Here is a 14,541-nt window from a genome sequence, read left to right on the forward strand (position 1 = left end):
CGTGCTCCAAACAAGCGCACAAACTGATGATCCCCACATTCTATGCTTTATTTCTTAGCACAAGAAGCCAGAAAGAAGCCAAGGAAACAAAAACATGCCACAAAAAATGACACTTTGGATGCATAAAAAAAGGGGGGAAACACATGAGTGAGTGAGGGGGGAGGATGGAAGATTACTTGGCAGCCTTCAATTTTTTATCCAATTTTCGTTGACGTTTGCGGGCCTTAGACTCAGGATCCTGGTCGTTTTCGATCCGTTTAGAAGTCGCCGAGTTTGATTTCCTTATGGCAATTTTTTGGAGGGCTCGTTTGGCTTCGCCATCCGGCATCGTGTTTACATCGTAGTATAACGGTGCGAAATCAAGTAACCTGTCGCAAGAAAAACGCATATAAAGAGATATCGAAGACATATTTATATTTAGTTAGTGCTGGGAATAGGTGCATGACGGGTGTGAAATGGTCAGAAAGTGGAAGGTGTCCGTACCATTCCGGTTTCACTTCCGTGCAAATCCTGATAAAGTTTCGAGTGGTCAAGACGAACTGCGTAGGAGAAAAAAAAATCAGGCGTACAGGAGTTAGTTACAACAATCAGAGTTGTGGGAGCAAATGGAAGAAAACAAAAAATAACCTCATTGTAGAGGACCCATTCGGGATTGCTATCGAGACCGCAGCTAGGATGCAAGCCGACGATCTGACCATCCCTAGTAGTGTAGACGCCTTTCTCGCGTTCTTTGTGGGCCACTTGCATGAAGTAACCGGTGGTGACAGCCATCCGGATATTTTTGAAATAGTCCTTATGTTTGTGGTCGATTGACACGAGATCGAGGTCGAACCGTTCCATCGTCCTCTTCAACTGGTTGCGCACGTTGTCGGCTTGCAACATCGCTCTGTTGGCGACGTAGTTTTGCCAACACCAGCTGTTCGGATCAGAACCTATTGAACGCGTTTTATGCACGTTTCAGGATGATTTGTGAGCAAATCTCTTTTGGCACACATGGCAAGTACATCTCACTCACTGGCTTTGTATGCATGAAATAAGTTCAAAAGCGTCAAATGATCTCCTTCGGGATGGGTGAATTGCGCCCGGGCATCATCAGCTTCCTTGCGCTGATTGTGGGGTCGAAGAAATGGGTTGGGCACTGAAAGTGTAAGAAAAAAAAAAGGAAATCAGTGTAATCCCAAGTTGGGCCGAGCCAACAGACAAGATCAATGAACCCACCAGACAACATAGCAGCGATACTTAATATTTCGTTACTACATTTGAACTCAGGGCTAGAAATCAACATCTTTGATAATTGAGGATCCAACGGAAAGTCGGCCATGATCTCTCCAAGCGGAGTCAGGTTGCCTTCATCATCAAACGCAGCCAAGTAGTTGAGCAGTTCCAACGCTCGGATGACGGTTTCAGGGGCTGGGGGGTCCATGTAGTCGAAGTGAACCAAATCATCGACCCCTAATTTCTTCAATTCTAGCACCACACTGGCCAGGTTCGACCGCAGAATCTCCGGGTAGGTTTGGTCCTCCAATTCCTTCACAAAACTGCTTTCGGTGTATAACCTGAAACACTTTCCGGGCCGTGTACGACCGGCTCGACCGGCTCGTTGTTGGGCAGAAGCTTTGGAGATGGGTGAGACCAACAAGGATTCAACTCGGATACGTGGATTGTAGATCTTTTGTTTCGAAAATCCGGGGTCGATCACATATACAATCCCATCGATCGTCAATGAGGTTTCGGCGATGTTTGTTGAGATGACAACTTTTCGGCCGGGGGGTCCATTGGGGGTGAGCGGGGGCGGCGGCGGATCAAAGATGCGTTGTTGTTGTTGAGGGGGGAGAGAGGAGTAAAGGGGAACGCATTTCAATGGGCCAACATGGGAGGAAGTCTGGAGAAGCTGATCGGCTTCGATGCTGATCTTTCTACACGCGTCTTCGATTTCTTCTTCACCAGTAAGAAAGACCAGCACATCGCCGGGCTCTTCATCTCTGTGGATCATCAAGACTGTACGAATCGCAGCTTCGAGATAATCGGGTTCAGGCTCGGGTGTGTAAAACGTTTCGACCGGGAATGTCCGACCAGGCACCTTGAGCAGTGGTGCCGAGTTGAAATAGCTCTGGAACTTGGCCGCGTCGAGTGTGGCAGACATGACGATGATCTTCAAGTCAGGGCGACGCTTTGCAATGTCTTTCAACAAGCCCATCAAGATATCGGTTGCAAGGGTACGTTCGTGAGCCTCGTCAAGGATCAGAGTTGAATAACGCGAAAGAAGGTTGTCATGCAGAGCCTCTCGGAGCAGCATACCATCGGTCATATCTAAGAGGTGGCAACTCCTACTCAGTCATCGAAGATCATGTAGGATTGTGATCGGGTGGAAAGGATTGGTTGGTGACATACACTTCAGAATCGTCTTTGAGCTGGTGCAATCTTCAAATCGGATGCTGTAGCCGACTTCTTCACCAAGCTTGACATCCATCTCATCAGCCACACGCTTTGCAACACTCATGGCTGCCACTCGTCTTGGTTGGGTGCAAGCAATCTGTCGATCTTTCATGTGAGGAAGATCGCCATAAACCGCATACTGCGGAATTCTACATGAAAAATTGTGTTCAGAAAATCCAATGGAAAATCAGCTCCACATGCGATGGGATGTGGGACGCGATGCACTTAGCCCTCCGACTAGATATGAGCTTAACTGAGTTGTTTTTCCTGATCCTGTTTCACCTTCCATCACCACAAATTGGCTCTTGTTATACATCTTGTAAAAATCTGCCATCTGACGGTGATCGAGGCAAGGTGAGGTTTCGAATCGAATATTTAAAGTTAATCAGGTTGGACGGGGAGCGAAACTGTCAGTGACATAAAAAAAGGCCAACCAAGCGCACAGAAATAGTTGGTTTTGTGATCCAAAGAACCATCCAAAAAAGAGAACGAAGAAAAGAAGAGGGGGGGCGAGTTTTTTTTTTTTTTTTTTTTTTTTTTTTTGATAGTCTTTGAATAGCTACAGTACCTGTTTGAAGACGGGTAAAGCCTTGCGATGTTCGAGGATGGTCTTGTACTGTTTCGAGTATTGTTTCCCAGTGAACGGGTTTGTCGAATGATCCATGGCCTCCAAGACTTGTTTACCTGAAACCTTTCTGGGGATAAAGCCATCGAGTGCGCCCGACTCGGGCAGATGGGCCAAGTAGGGGTTGTCCGCGCCAGCGACCATCGTTCGAGACTTTATCGGGTTGCGATTGGGGGTGATGACTGGCTGATTCTCTTGCGTGGGCTTGTCCAGTCTTGCCTAGTTCGTTTTCATCCGAGTGTTGGAATTTTTCCGAGTTTGGTGGAGGGCCAAGGGGTCGAGGCGAAAGTCAGGAGCCACCCAGGGGAGGCTATTGGTTTAGCGAGACCCCCTTCGAACATGCAGCGATGTACGTAATCAAATACACATCACCGCGGGCAAATCTGGTCATAGCGCAAAACCCAGCCATCCCATCATCCGAAATCTTCGTTAGTATAGAGGTCAGTATACCCGCTTGTCACGCGGGTGACCCGGGTTCAATTCCCGGACGGAGAGATTTTTTAGACATCGGCAGGGCAGAGTTTTGTCCGAATTATGTCTGATCCTCCCGGGGTCGTGAGGGCTTTTGGCTGGTGTCCTACTAATGAACACCACCAAAAGCATAGCCACAGTGAACCAAAGTTTCCCACAATTTTACAGTACACAGATTAATATCTGAAAACAATATTATGATCTGCATGGCATTAGTAAACCTCAGGAATGGGGTGTGCTACTGTGCACCCATTTTGGCTGGTGTCCTACTGAGGAACGCCATTGAACCATTAGCCAAACCCATTCTTGGGGCGTGATAATTCCATGAAGCTTATCATATTGTCTTCAGAGCTTAATCTGTGTACTGTAAAATTTTGGGACCCTTTGGTTCACCATGGCTATGGTTTTGGTGGTGTTCCTTAGTAGGACATAGGCCAAGATGGGCACACAGTAGCACACCCCAGGAATGGGGTGTGCTAATGCCATGCAGCTAACCACGTGCTCTTTAGACTCAGTAATGCCAGGTAGACAGGTCAATACCTGGAGGCTGAATTGATTATTTAGGCTTCATTTGGAGCCAATATAAATATAGGTGATATAATCATTGGTTAATTCAATGAAAACTACAAAATTCAACATAAAGCCTCCAAATATTTTTTCTAGGCAACCTACAATACTGGTCTCTTCAATTATGAAGTCAGATTCAACTGATTCAGCCATAATCAGTACTGTAGTACCATTATATTGCTTTTGACCAAAACAAAGCAATATAATGGTATTATGGTGCTGAAGATGGCTGAATCAGTTAAATCTGACTTCATAGTTGATGAGAAAAGTACTGTAGGTTTCCTACAAAAAAAATTGGATTCTTTATGTTGAGTTTTGTATTTTTTATTGAATTTACAAGTGATTATATCACCTATATTTATATTGGCTCCAAACGGGGCCTTACTATGCTGAACTTGTATTAATCCAGATTAATATTTGTCAATGCTATGTATATCTGCAAGATTGGATGAACTATTTTCTGAACAACTACTATGGATTACATGAATACAGGTAAGATGGATATATCCCACACAGACGGATCTGATCAAATGATATCATAACAATTTTTATAATTCTTTTCTCACTCAATCTGTTTTTTTGTTTTGTTTTTAGATAATAGTGGATTTAGTGATTAGAACTATACAAAATTTACAGCTTTTTTTGTCCGTCGTCATGGCCACTCACTGAAGCTTTTCAACATCCAAACACCTCTCTACATTTTTTAAAAAAAAAATCAAAAACATGTCAGTACATATCTCCATTGCCATTCTATTTGAAGCTTAAGGATATACGGAGCCAAAAAAAGTGATTTACGAATGAAATTGAATTCCGCCGGCCTTGGCTGCCAAAGTTGAGTCAGCAGCACTGATAGCACTGCGTGCGGAAACAACGAGTCCCTCTGGACCACAAACTCCAACTGCTAAACCACAACCTTGAGTTTCCCCTCGAGCGTCAATACTCCAGCTGGTGCTTTCAAGGGCTTCAGATAGAACACCCATAAGATCTACCCGATTTGGTGTGATCTGGGCACCTGGAACCGGGTTCATGTCACCATGCTTCAGTGGTGTCGTGACGTAAAGCCGAACAACTACTTCAATTCGAAGCTGTTGTGCGCACTTTAAGGCTTTGTTTAAAGCACTTGCAAATACTTGTACCATGTCTGAAAATATTGGAAAATTCATTAAGCTTCTCCTGGACTAATTATTCGAGTGGAGCAGCGAGGTAAGCTTACCAAGATCACGCAGTGTCCATACTACAAATATTTTTTTGGTAAAGCCAACACCCTTCATGGCATTCCCAATGATCTGAAATCCAGCATGATAACAAAGGGAAAATGCATATGAAATCAGCAACATAGAAAGTGAGGACCTCTATTTTGTTTGATATGCTTTTATGAGCTACAACTAACGAACAACTTACGTGTTCAAACGTTGACATACAGTATGTGAACCCACTACCTCCTGCGACCAGTACCACTGTCTCGTGATCGCACATATCTAAGTAAGACGTTCCATATGGACTGGGTGATAAATTTCAATATCAGAAACGCTCTTTCAAGTAGATCATTTTGTGTGGTACAATGACTTACCCTTCAACCGCCACGGCGAGGCGACAGTCTGAAGCCGCTTCACACAATGCCTGAAAATGTTTTTCATCCGTTGAAGCCTTGCGACTCTCTAGGTCTCCGCCCACCAAAGCTGCCTCAGCGTAACCCACTCGATGGATATTCTAAGTGCATCAAGTTTCAATCAAATCTTGAGGTTTCTCTCCAGTTTTCATAGTTAAAAGGGATCTTACCCTGGTGAAATCTCCAGCTGCTTTGGCTATCAGAACAAGGGTGTTTCGTCTGTTACGAGTGACGGGTTTAGTCTCAGGTAAAGCTATTCAAGGATTTCGGGCCGATTTAAGTTGACTCACCCAGTCGGGGAAAGCGAGGCCGGCGCGTTTGCAATAGTAAAAGGATGCTACCAAGAGAAATGTATGATATTGAACAAGAGAAAACATGATGTTTTTGCTAGACGACTCACTTTCTCAAATGAGTGACGCCCTTTGAAGACTCGAAGGTAGACATGTTGACCTGAAAAAAAATGTAGGCCTCAAGGTGTGAACTACAAAACACAGACCAGAAAGAAACAAAATACTGACCAGCTATCCAGCCCTCTCCTATCCGATCAATCTCAACCTTTGTTAGACCACCAGGGAGAGAGGTAAAGACAGCAGACCTGATAGAAGTCTTCAAATATACAAGCAAATAATCGACTGCTATGAAGGTAGCCGACAAAACAGTAATCTATCATAGAAGTTATTGGAAGAAAGCATCAAAGTCAATTAGCCTCCAAAGTGTTAAATCATTGGAATGGCTTGACCAGAACTTTACCCACCGGCTTCAGTGCTTGAACATGAAACCACAGAGCCAATAATGCGGCGAAAAAACTACCGAAAAAAATATGCATAATAGGTTTGAGGCCCACAAATTTAATACATGAGCATGCATATTCACTTACCCAAATATATGGCAGACTAAAAAGGTTTGGTACATCTTGTGCCTGACCCATTTAATCGAACTCAAAGAGATCACTGAGAAGGACGCTAGGGCAACCAGACCATAAAATGAAGTTCCTTTGAAAATAACTGGTGCATTTGTTATCCATTTTCGCCTCCACCATAGCAAGCCGTGTACCAAACCTGTTATGTATGAGCTTTATAGTTAATTTGAAGTTTGTTCTATGAGAAAATCTGAAAGCTTACTAAGCAGGTATATTGCTCGGCCTTGTTTTTTCATGAAGAATTTGTGAGTTAGAATCTTTGACTTTCTTTAATAGATAAAATCACGCACCTATGAACCGATGTATGTAATTTATTCTTTCATAGCTTTTACCAATTAGTGAAAGCGGAGAATTCTTCATGGCAAGCAAAAACTGCAAAGGCAGGAAAATAGCAGCTATCCATCCAGGCCTTTTAAAATTCCCTAAAGGATCTGTGGTATTCTTATAAAGAAAACCAAAGATAAACCCATGAAAGATGATCTGGGAAGGGTTTAATGCAGAAAGATGCCTTGATGAGTGATTCATCTAAAAAAAATATTGGATGGAAAGGAAAGCTAAATGGACTCACGAAGAGCAACAAAAATCTTCCAGTCGCTAATTGGATCCAGGGAATTGTTTTCAACGATATCATAGTATATATCTGCCTAAATTTGACTGTCAAAGTGGTAGATTTGTGACCAATTGGAACTTCTGAGCCCCGGTTCACTGATTGTGCAATGATCGAAATTGTTGCAAGATTTGTTGGAGTTGCTTTGTTTTTGGTAAGAAACCATCCTCTCTTGTATCGACCAGTCACAATGTGTCTGTAAATCAAAGGGGATGCTACCAGGAGAGCCAGCTGAGGCAGAAGAAATAAAAAATCCAGGATGGCAAGTTAGCTTATGTTTGCTCTATTCGCAAACAATAATCTCTTGCCTGCTCACAATTATGGATCCAATCTGAAAGCCTAGCAAATATTGTACTGCTCTAGCTGTATCTGCGTTCAATTCAGCCATCTTGGCCTTCATCGCAAGACTGGCAGCAGGTGGAGTTTGTGTCGTCGAACTGCTGGTCATATTTGATGGACCACTGCCGGTAGTATAGTTTGTGGTCTGCGATCCGACGATAGACATGGTGAAATCCGATAATTAAAGATATAAATTGGTTGGTGGATATGGTTCTCAGAGGGGTGAGACTTGACTGATGCTAGCAGAATCCTACTTTGATTGTGCCACTGCGCTCACACTGATGTCAAACTGAGGACAGGCACCGGGCCTAGAGAAGGATAGCAGTGATAACCTGGGTATGGAACAATGTCTGAGTACAGAAGCTATCACAAAAAGATCATTACAAACAGTACGAGGGGAGAAGACAGCGGGAGTGTTCTACGGAAGCACCTCCTCGTACAGAATCTTGGAGAGAGTAGAATCCATCAGCGACCTCGTCGTACTGTCAACAAATGGTTGCTGGTCGACATAAAGCATGTGTTAACAACTGTAGATGTCAGAATATATTCATTACTGCATTAATCAGTCGTCGGGGTTTGAACTTTCGGTCTCCAACTTGTATCAGTTGCGAGCCGACAACCCGTCTGATGAAGAGACGCAGAAACTTTAGAACGGGGGGGTAGAATTTTACAACCCTTCTTTTACAAGTCATAAGCCTTGTAAATTGCATCCATTGTGAAATTATGACAAGCTGGGAGGCATTCATAATTTTCCACACCTCCTCCCATATTTTCCACCATTGTAAAACAAGCATTTTAAGGCCCCGTTTGGCCGCGCGATGTTATATGATAAATCGGGCAACTTATAACGGGGGTCGTCCGGGTTATAACTCACATTTATTTGGTGTTTGTGGCAGCCAGTAATATCATAAAACACATGATCGCACATGACTGGAAATTTATCATCCCCGCCATTTCGGAAATAGAGGTCTGGACCTGTATTTCTGGGTGATAAATCCACTTGTCGTCCCCAAGTCCAGGTTGTACATTCTGACTCCTCTCATCTCACACTTGATAACTCGCATTATGGCTCGACGAAAATCATCCCAAAATCCTCATCCAACTCCAAAACGCTCCACAAAGCCTCGAAACCCGTTGAAATCTCCAAGGACTCCTTCTACTCCAGCTCAGCGGGAATCTCGTCCAACTCAGGCCACTAGTACTCCGAACTCGCAACCAATCAGTTCCTATCCCCTGGAGTCAAACTCAATCTCAGCCAATGGGTTCTCAACAATCAGGCCCAAATGCTTCTCAACATAGTCCAATCGGAACCCAAACCCAGCCAGAGGATATTCCCGAAAAGGACAAGACCAAAAACCTTGTATGGACCGCCGGCATGGAACGTAGTGCGCTCAAGATGTATGTCAAAGCTGTCGAGTCAGGAAAGCGCGGCGAAGCTGGATTCAAACCAGAGGTCCACCAAACAGTTGCTACCGAGCTGGCTACTGAGTTCCCCGGTGTCGAGTTTACTGTCCCAAAGGTGAAGTCAAAGTTCAACCAGACTTTCAAAAAGATCTGGGACGCGTTTGCAGCTTGCAAAGGAGCAAGCGGATTTGGGTGGAACGAGGCCGAATGTATGGTCACTGCCTCAGAGGAGGTCTGGAATGCTTTTTTAGTTGTAAGTTGACCTGGATGCTTGGTACTTGGTAGTCGGAAGATGAGCGAGCTCACATGATTCCTTGTTCGTAACTCTTAGTCGCACCCGAATGCCAGACGATTTAAGAATACCCCATTTCCCGAATACAGGGACTACCAAGTGATTTTTGAGGGGAACACAGCTACTGGTGTTTTGCGTCAATCTGGTGCGACTGTCCCGACTGAAGATGCGGAGGGAGGTCCCGCTGCTCCCGGTGTTGATGAAAATGCTGCCGAAAACTTGGATGCTCGACAAACACCTGCTCAACGTCCAGGGGTCCGAGCTGCTTGTCGTCATCGGATCACATCGGGTGATCGCTTTGAAAACTCAATCGATCGACTTGTTGATGCCTTTAACCAAGAAGAAGTCTCATCAATACACGCTGCAATTGAGAAGTTCCAGGACCACTTTGCGACTGGTCTCAGTATGGAAGAGCTCGTCACGGGTTTTAGCGTCTTGGAAAACGAAGCAAAGGCCAAAGCCTTTCTGGCAATCCGAGACCACGACCACGCCTGGGGCTGGATGAGCGCGCAGATCAATGCCAAGCTTCCTCTGGGCAACTGATTCATCGGCTTAATTTACAAACATGAAATAGTGTAGATTGCTAAATATTCCAAAATACAACAAGTTATTCTGCTGCTGCTTTGTTTTCTACTCATCTTGTCAAACATTGAGCAAGGTAATGATGTCTCTAAACACAAAAATAAATCAAAGAAAATTGTTGTTCATAATTTTTCTTGAGTCTTTTTTTGCTACTCATGCATACCAGTCAAATCAAGAGTAAAAGATGAAAGAGGATCAAAAACAAAACTCATTTTTCAACGACCGTGTTGATTAACATAATTGCAGTACTGGTCCCACATTTGCTGCGCCAATGAGTCCCTCCAGATCTTGTGTGCAGCTCGTTCTTGAGCTCGGCTCAAAGACGGTTCGTCTTCTTCATCGTCGGGAATCTCATCATCCTCTGGTGCTGGGCCCACGTAATCGTTGTCGTTAAAATAATCTGACTGGCCGTGGTTTTCAATGATTATATTGTGTAGAACCGCTAGCGCAAGGACGAGTTTCCCTTGAGTTTCCAGACTGTACTCTAGAGGATGTACGAGAATTGGGAATCGCTTCTTCCAGGTGCCGAAAGTCCGCTCAACGACGTTCCGAAGCATTGAATGCCGCAGGTTGAAAAGCTCTTCTTTGTTTGCGGGCCTGGAAAAATCATCTTCATCAGTTCATAGCTACAGAAAAAGACACAGCTTATCAAAAAGCATACCTATGACCTGCCTGTGCATTTTCGCGCAGGTGATAACGTACCCCCCGGTAAGGAACCAGTATACCTTTGGAGAGCGAGTAACCCGCATTGGCAAGGTAGAACGAGCCTCTGGGAATGCTGAAATCTTCAGCCATTGCACTTCCAAGGACCCTCGAGTCATGCGCAGACCCCTCCCAGCCAACCATAATGTAGGTGAACTTCATGTTGAAGTCCACTACACCAAGTACATTCTGAGAGAGTGTCCCTTTCCGATTCCGATAAGGGCCTGCCATCGTTTCGGGGACACATGCTGGGACATGACAGCCATCCATCGCGCCAATACATCAATCGAAGAAGGGTGAAAATTTGGGGTTGTCCAAGATGGACTTGTGTGCTTCATTAACCAGAGGTCGAACAATGTATTTCTTGAGCAGCTGAAGGAAAAGGTTGATCACATGATGGAAGATGCGAGATGTTGGAATCGATCTTGAGTCTGCCGGTTGGTAGCATTCTGGCCAACAATGTACAAGAAGATCGCCAGTTGTTCATCCATGCCGACTAGTTTTGACGCAGGTTCGATGTCAATCGAGAGCAGTTCTTCTGAGCACACATCAAAAACATGAGTGGATAGTCGGAACATTGCTTGAGCTCGAAGTCTGTTTCCATTCAATATGTGTCTTGTGTAGGCTTCACCGGTGAAGATAGCATCGTTGTACGGCTCTTTGATCGTTTTCGACCACTGACGAAGGCCTATGATGATAACAACCATGATGATCATTTTCTTGCGTCGGATTTGTTGTTGCTTGTGGGTTCGTTGTAGAGATTGCTGATTATTTGATAGAGCCATTTTTGAAGAGACGTTGTGGTATGGTAGATAGTTTGGAACAATGCCACACCAAACAGTGCAGTGATAAATGGACTCAGGAGAAAAATTTTTGTGGCTGCACCAAACACACATGTTATAAGCGCTGTCTTGGTTTTATTGTTTCTATGACAACTTCAACCGGGCTACATGTGTCATGTAAAGTAATACACAATTTATCATATCACATCGGGCGGCCAAACGGGGCCTAAAAGATACGTTGTAATTTTTTTGTCCAACGGATTGAAATGTAATTTCACAAGTGATTCTCTTGCAATGATCTCCCTTGTAAAAAATAAGCCCCGCAAAATAGCGTGTGGGGCCAAAAAACTTCAAATTCACAAGGCTTCACTTACAAGGGATGTATTTTTGCCTTCACAACGGTCACAAAATTCTCACCAGGCAAAAGAAAATGTGAAATTTACGAGCCATATAAAAATTTGCAAGTGATAAATTGCAAAGCGCCAAACATGGAGAAACAAAAAATAAAAAAGAGACCATGGATACCCAATAGCCAAACCCCGCCATCCCTAACCAAATTTAGCTTTACAAAGCCTTGACTCCCCGGAGGCTTTTTGTTTGCGACCTCCCGCTTGTTCCGATCCAGATGTCGCACTGACACTCTCTTGGGGCTCACAGGCAGCACCCCTGGGCTTTGTTTGAGCCATGGCAACCTCAGTGGCCTCCAAAGATGCCCCATCAAGTACCTTCTTATCTGCCGCCGCCTCAATTTGCTGATCTTTGACTGTCGATCCAGCTGGCCTCAACGGTCGCTTGGACTTTCTTGAAGCGGAGTGCCCGGTCCACTTTGTCCAGCGTGGTCGAGATGATTGAGTGGTTATTGTGGAAGAGCTTGGACAACATCGGCGTGACTTTGAAGTCGTCCCTCAACCCTAGGGAGCGCGGTAGCCGGGTATGCCGGATCCAGGAGATCGTGGTCCCATTGGCTTTGGTCGATTGGCCATCCTCGTACTCAATCAAGACCTGGAACCCGGAATTGCAGTTGTATCCTTGCTATTCGTTCTGGCAGTTCCGATGGATCCTCAGCACTCCGCTACGGAACTGGACGTCCGAGCGCGCGCCCTGGAGCCACCATGGCCATCGTCTATTCTTTGAGGTAGCTTGCAGGACGGCCTCCCAGGGTACCGAGATCGGGGCAAAGACGATTTTATTCTCTAGTGCGCGTAAGACCAGACGCACCTTTCGCCGCATCTGGACCTGGGTGTTCTGGTTCTGGGCAACAGATGCGCGCAGGTCAGCGGGGGTGGAGATACAGACGGGATCCACGGGCCGTTGGTCATACTTGAAGACCACCGTGAACGGGAACGGGACGACATCGGCGCGGCCGAAGAAGGTGGTCACGCCGACGAGATCAGCCGCATTATGCGGCTTCCAGAAACAGTCGGGCCCGGTGAACTCGCTCCGGATAACGCTCTGTATTGCGAGCGCTTTTGGGTCTGCCCGGTGGCCCGCTTGGCCTGCAGCTCGGCCGTACCTCTCCGCACCAAGCCCCTCAAATAGTCGCACATTCTCAACCAGTCGTTCCCCATGAGTTCCTTCAAAATTGACCAGACAAGGCGCTCCCGGAACCTCTTCCCACCATTGCAAGCGCTTCCCTTTGGCCATCCGGTACTCGGGCATGCCCAAAATCCTAAAACCATTGGAGTAAGATATCGTCACAAGAACAGAACACGCATTGAGACTCACAGCACACAAAGACTCTCGTCCCAAACTCGCCGGATCACTTCCTTCCGGAAATCAAAATCAGCCGAAAACAAGCTCTTGTCGATCTGAAGGTCTCGGTTAAAGGAGCTGATGAGTCGCTGTACCCTCTTGGAATGGATGTTGAGCAGATAAATCTGGAAGAACACATAGAGATATGGTAAGTCAGTGAGTGGTGTCAGCAATGTGCTCGATGTTTGGAGTGCGCACAAGCGTTGTCCAGATCAGAAGTATTGATCCAAACAGCAGTTCCTGGAAATGGATGATTGCGGAGCCCGCGCCGACGACGCTGCACAATAGAAGGAGGCGATGGTCAGAAAAAAGCCAGATGTGATATGGGCGAGGCTGCAGACCTGAGCAAAAGACAGAACTTGGTGTTTGTCGAGACACAGCTCGCCATTTGCATAGACGTTCGGATGGAACATTTTCAAGAGGAATTTCACCATTGGGGCTGGTGGTGATCAAATCAATCAGAGAATTTGAGTGTTTACAGTGAGACTCCACTATTGCGATTGGGATGAGGGAGTTATGAAGGCAGACGGCAATAGAAGGCGGAAGGACATACTTTCAAGTGGGTGGAAATCCAACGTGATTGAGGCGTTGAGGCATGTAAATTTTGTGTGTCATGGTGAGTTGGAATACTTTTCCGGGCGAATACAGCATTGTAAAATAAAGGCTTGTAACCTGTATCCCGTAAAAATAGATTTTGGAGTTTGGATGAAGAAATTCCAAAGGATGTGTCACAAGGTTTGTGAAACATGCAGTGTAATATTATGTAAATGCTATCTACATAGTATATTTGCATAGTATGTTTTACAACAAATAATTTACAAGGGCCAAAACAAGTCCGAAAGCACCGGAAAAATACATATTACCGCATACATCCCATAAAATCCCAATGCATCCCTTTCACAAGGATTATGCCTTGTGAAATAAGTTTTGTAAAATTCACGTACCCGCTTTAGAACTCTCATTTTGAGGTATTAATTACGCATTGAGATGGTGATTCACAACTGAAAGGTAGCTTTGAACGTAGCTTTGCCCTTCCTCAAGCACTAAGCACTTCTGCTACCCATTCACTCACGTCGGGAATATGTAGAGTGACTCCGGTCGATAGCGGTTACTCATCACCCGGCTCTATTAAGCCTAGCTGGTTTTGCTACATAGATTAATGCCCTGGGCACATACAGCTTAAAACGCCTCATAATCATCACTGTGCGAGTAAGACTTTCAAACAACCCTCAGCGATGAAGATATTCAATACAAGAACGAGCGAGGTCAGCAGAATAGATTTCAAGTATACCATTTTCCAAAATTAACCAAGTCCTCCTTGCCTGAGGCTTTGCCGGAGGGACTAATGACTTATCAGGATTCTTTGCACGAGAGAACCGGATAATTGGTCACACTGATGGTTATATTCCTCATTACTCAGTCACTTCTCAACCCTTACACATAAGACCTGTTTT

The 14,541-nt window shown here is 45.1% G+C and overlaps 4 protein-coding genes across 4 annotated transcripts; all 4 read right to left on the reverse strand.

Annotated features, from left to right (window-relative positions):
- Positions 1-172: 172 nt before the first annotated feature.
- On the reverse strand, positions 173-3,205 carry PtA15_10A353 (uncharacterized protein; the record flags this gene model as incomplete). Its single annotated transcript, XM_053160519.1, has 8 exons — positions 173-368; positions 484-539; positions 628-932; positions 1,016-1,138; positions 1,219-2,310; positions 2,392-2,585; positions 2,691-2,770; positions 3,005-3,205. 8 exons carry the CDS (start codon positions 3,203-3,205, stop codon positions 173-175), a joined length of 2,247 nt encoding a protein of 748 aa, XP_053024485.1.
- Positions 3,206-4,890: 1,685 nt separating this feature from the next.
- PtA15_10A354 (uncharacterized protein) lies at positions 4,891-6,620 on the reverse strand (the record flags this gene model as incomplete). Its single annotated transcript, XM_053160520.1, has 10 exons — positions 4,891-5,240; positions 5,313-5,385; positions 5,501-5,600; positions 5,670-5,809; positions 5,879-5,927; positions 5,999-6,045; positions 6,109-6,158; positions 6,227-6,371; positions 6,463-6,514; positions 6,586-6,620. 10 exons carry the CDS (start codon positions 6,618-6,620, stop codon positions 4,891-4,893), a joined length of 1,041 nt encoding a protein of 346 aa, XP_053024486.1.
- Positions 6,621-7,517: 897 nt separating this feature from the next.
- Positions 7,518-7,739, reverse strand: PtA15_10A355 (uncharacterized protein; the record flags this gene model as incomplete). Its single annotated transcript, XM_053160521.1, has 1 exon — positions 7,518-7,739. One exon carries the CDS (start codon positions 7,737-7,739, stop codon positions 7,518-7,520), a length of 222 nt encoding a protein of 73 aa, XP_053024487.1.
- Positions 7,740-12,367: 4,628 nt separating this feature from the next.
- Positions 12,368-13,521, reverse strand: PtA15_10A356 (uncharacterized protein; the record flags this gene model as incomplete). The annotated part of the gene is made up of 4 exons (XM_053160522.1): positions 12,368-13,101; positions 13,183-13,212; positions 13,286-13,364; positions 13,429-13,521. 4 exons carry the CDS (start codon positions 13,519-13,521, stop codon positions 12,368-12,370), a joined length of 936 nt encoding a protein of 311 aa, XP_053024488.1.
- Positions 13,522-14,541: the final 1,020 nt, after the last annotated feature.

Source organism: Puccinia triticina, chromosome 10A (assembly GCF_026914185.1).
Source record: "Puccinia triticina chromosome 10A, complete sequence".
Taxonomy (NCBI): domain Eukaryota; kingdom Fungi; phylum Basidiomycota; class Pucciniomycetes; order Pucciniales; family Pucciniaceae; genus Puccinia; species Puccinia triticina.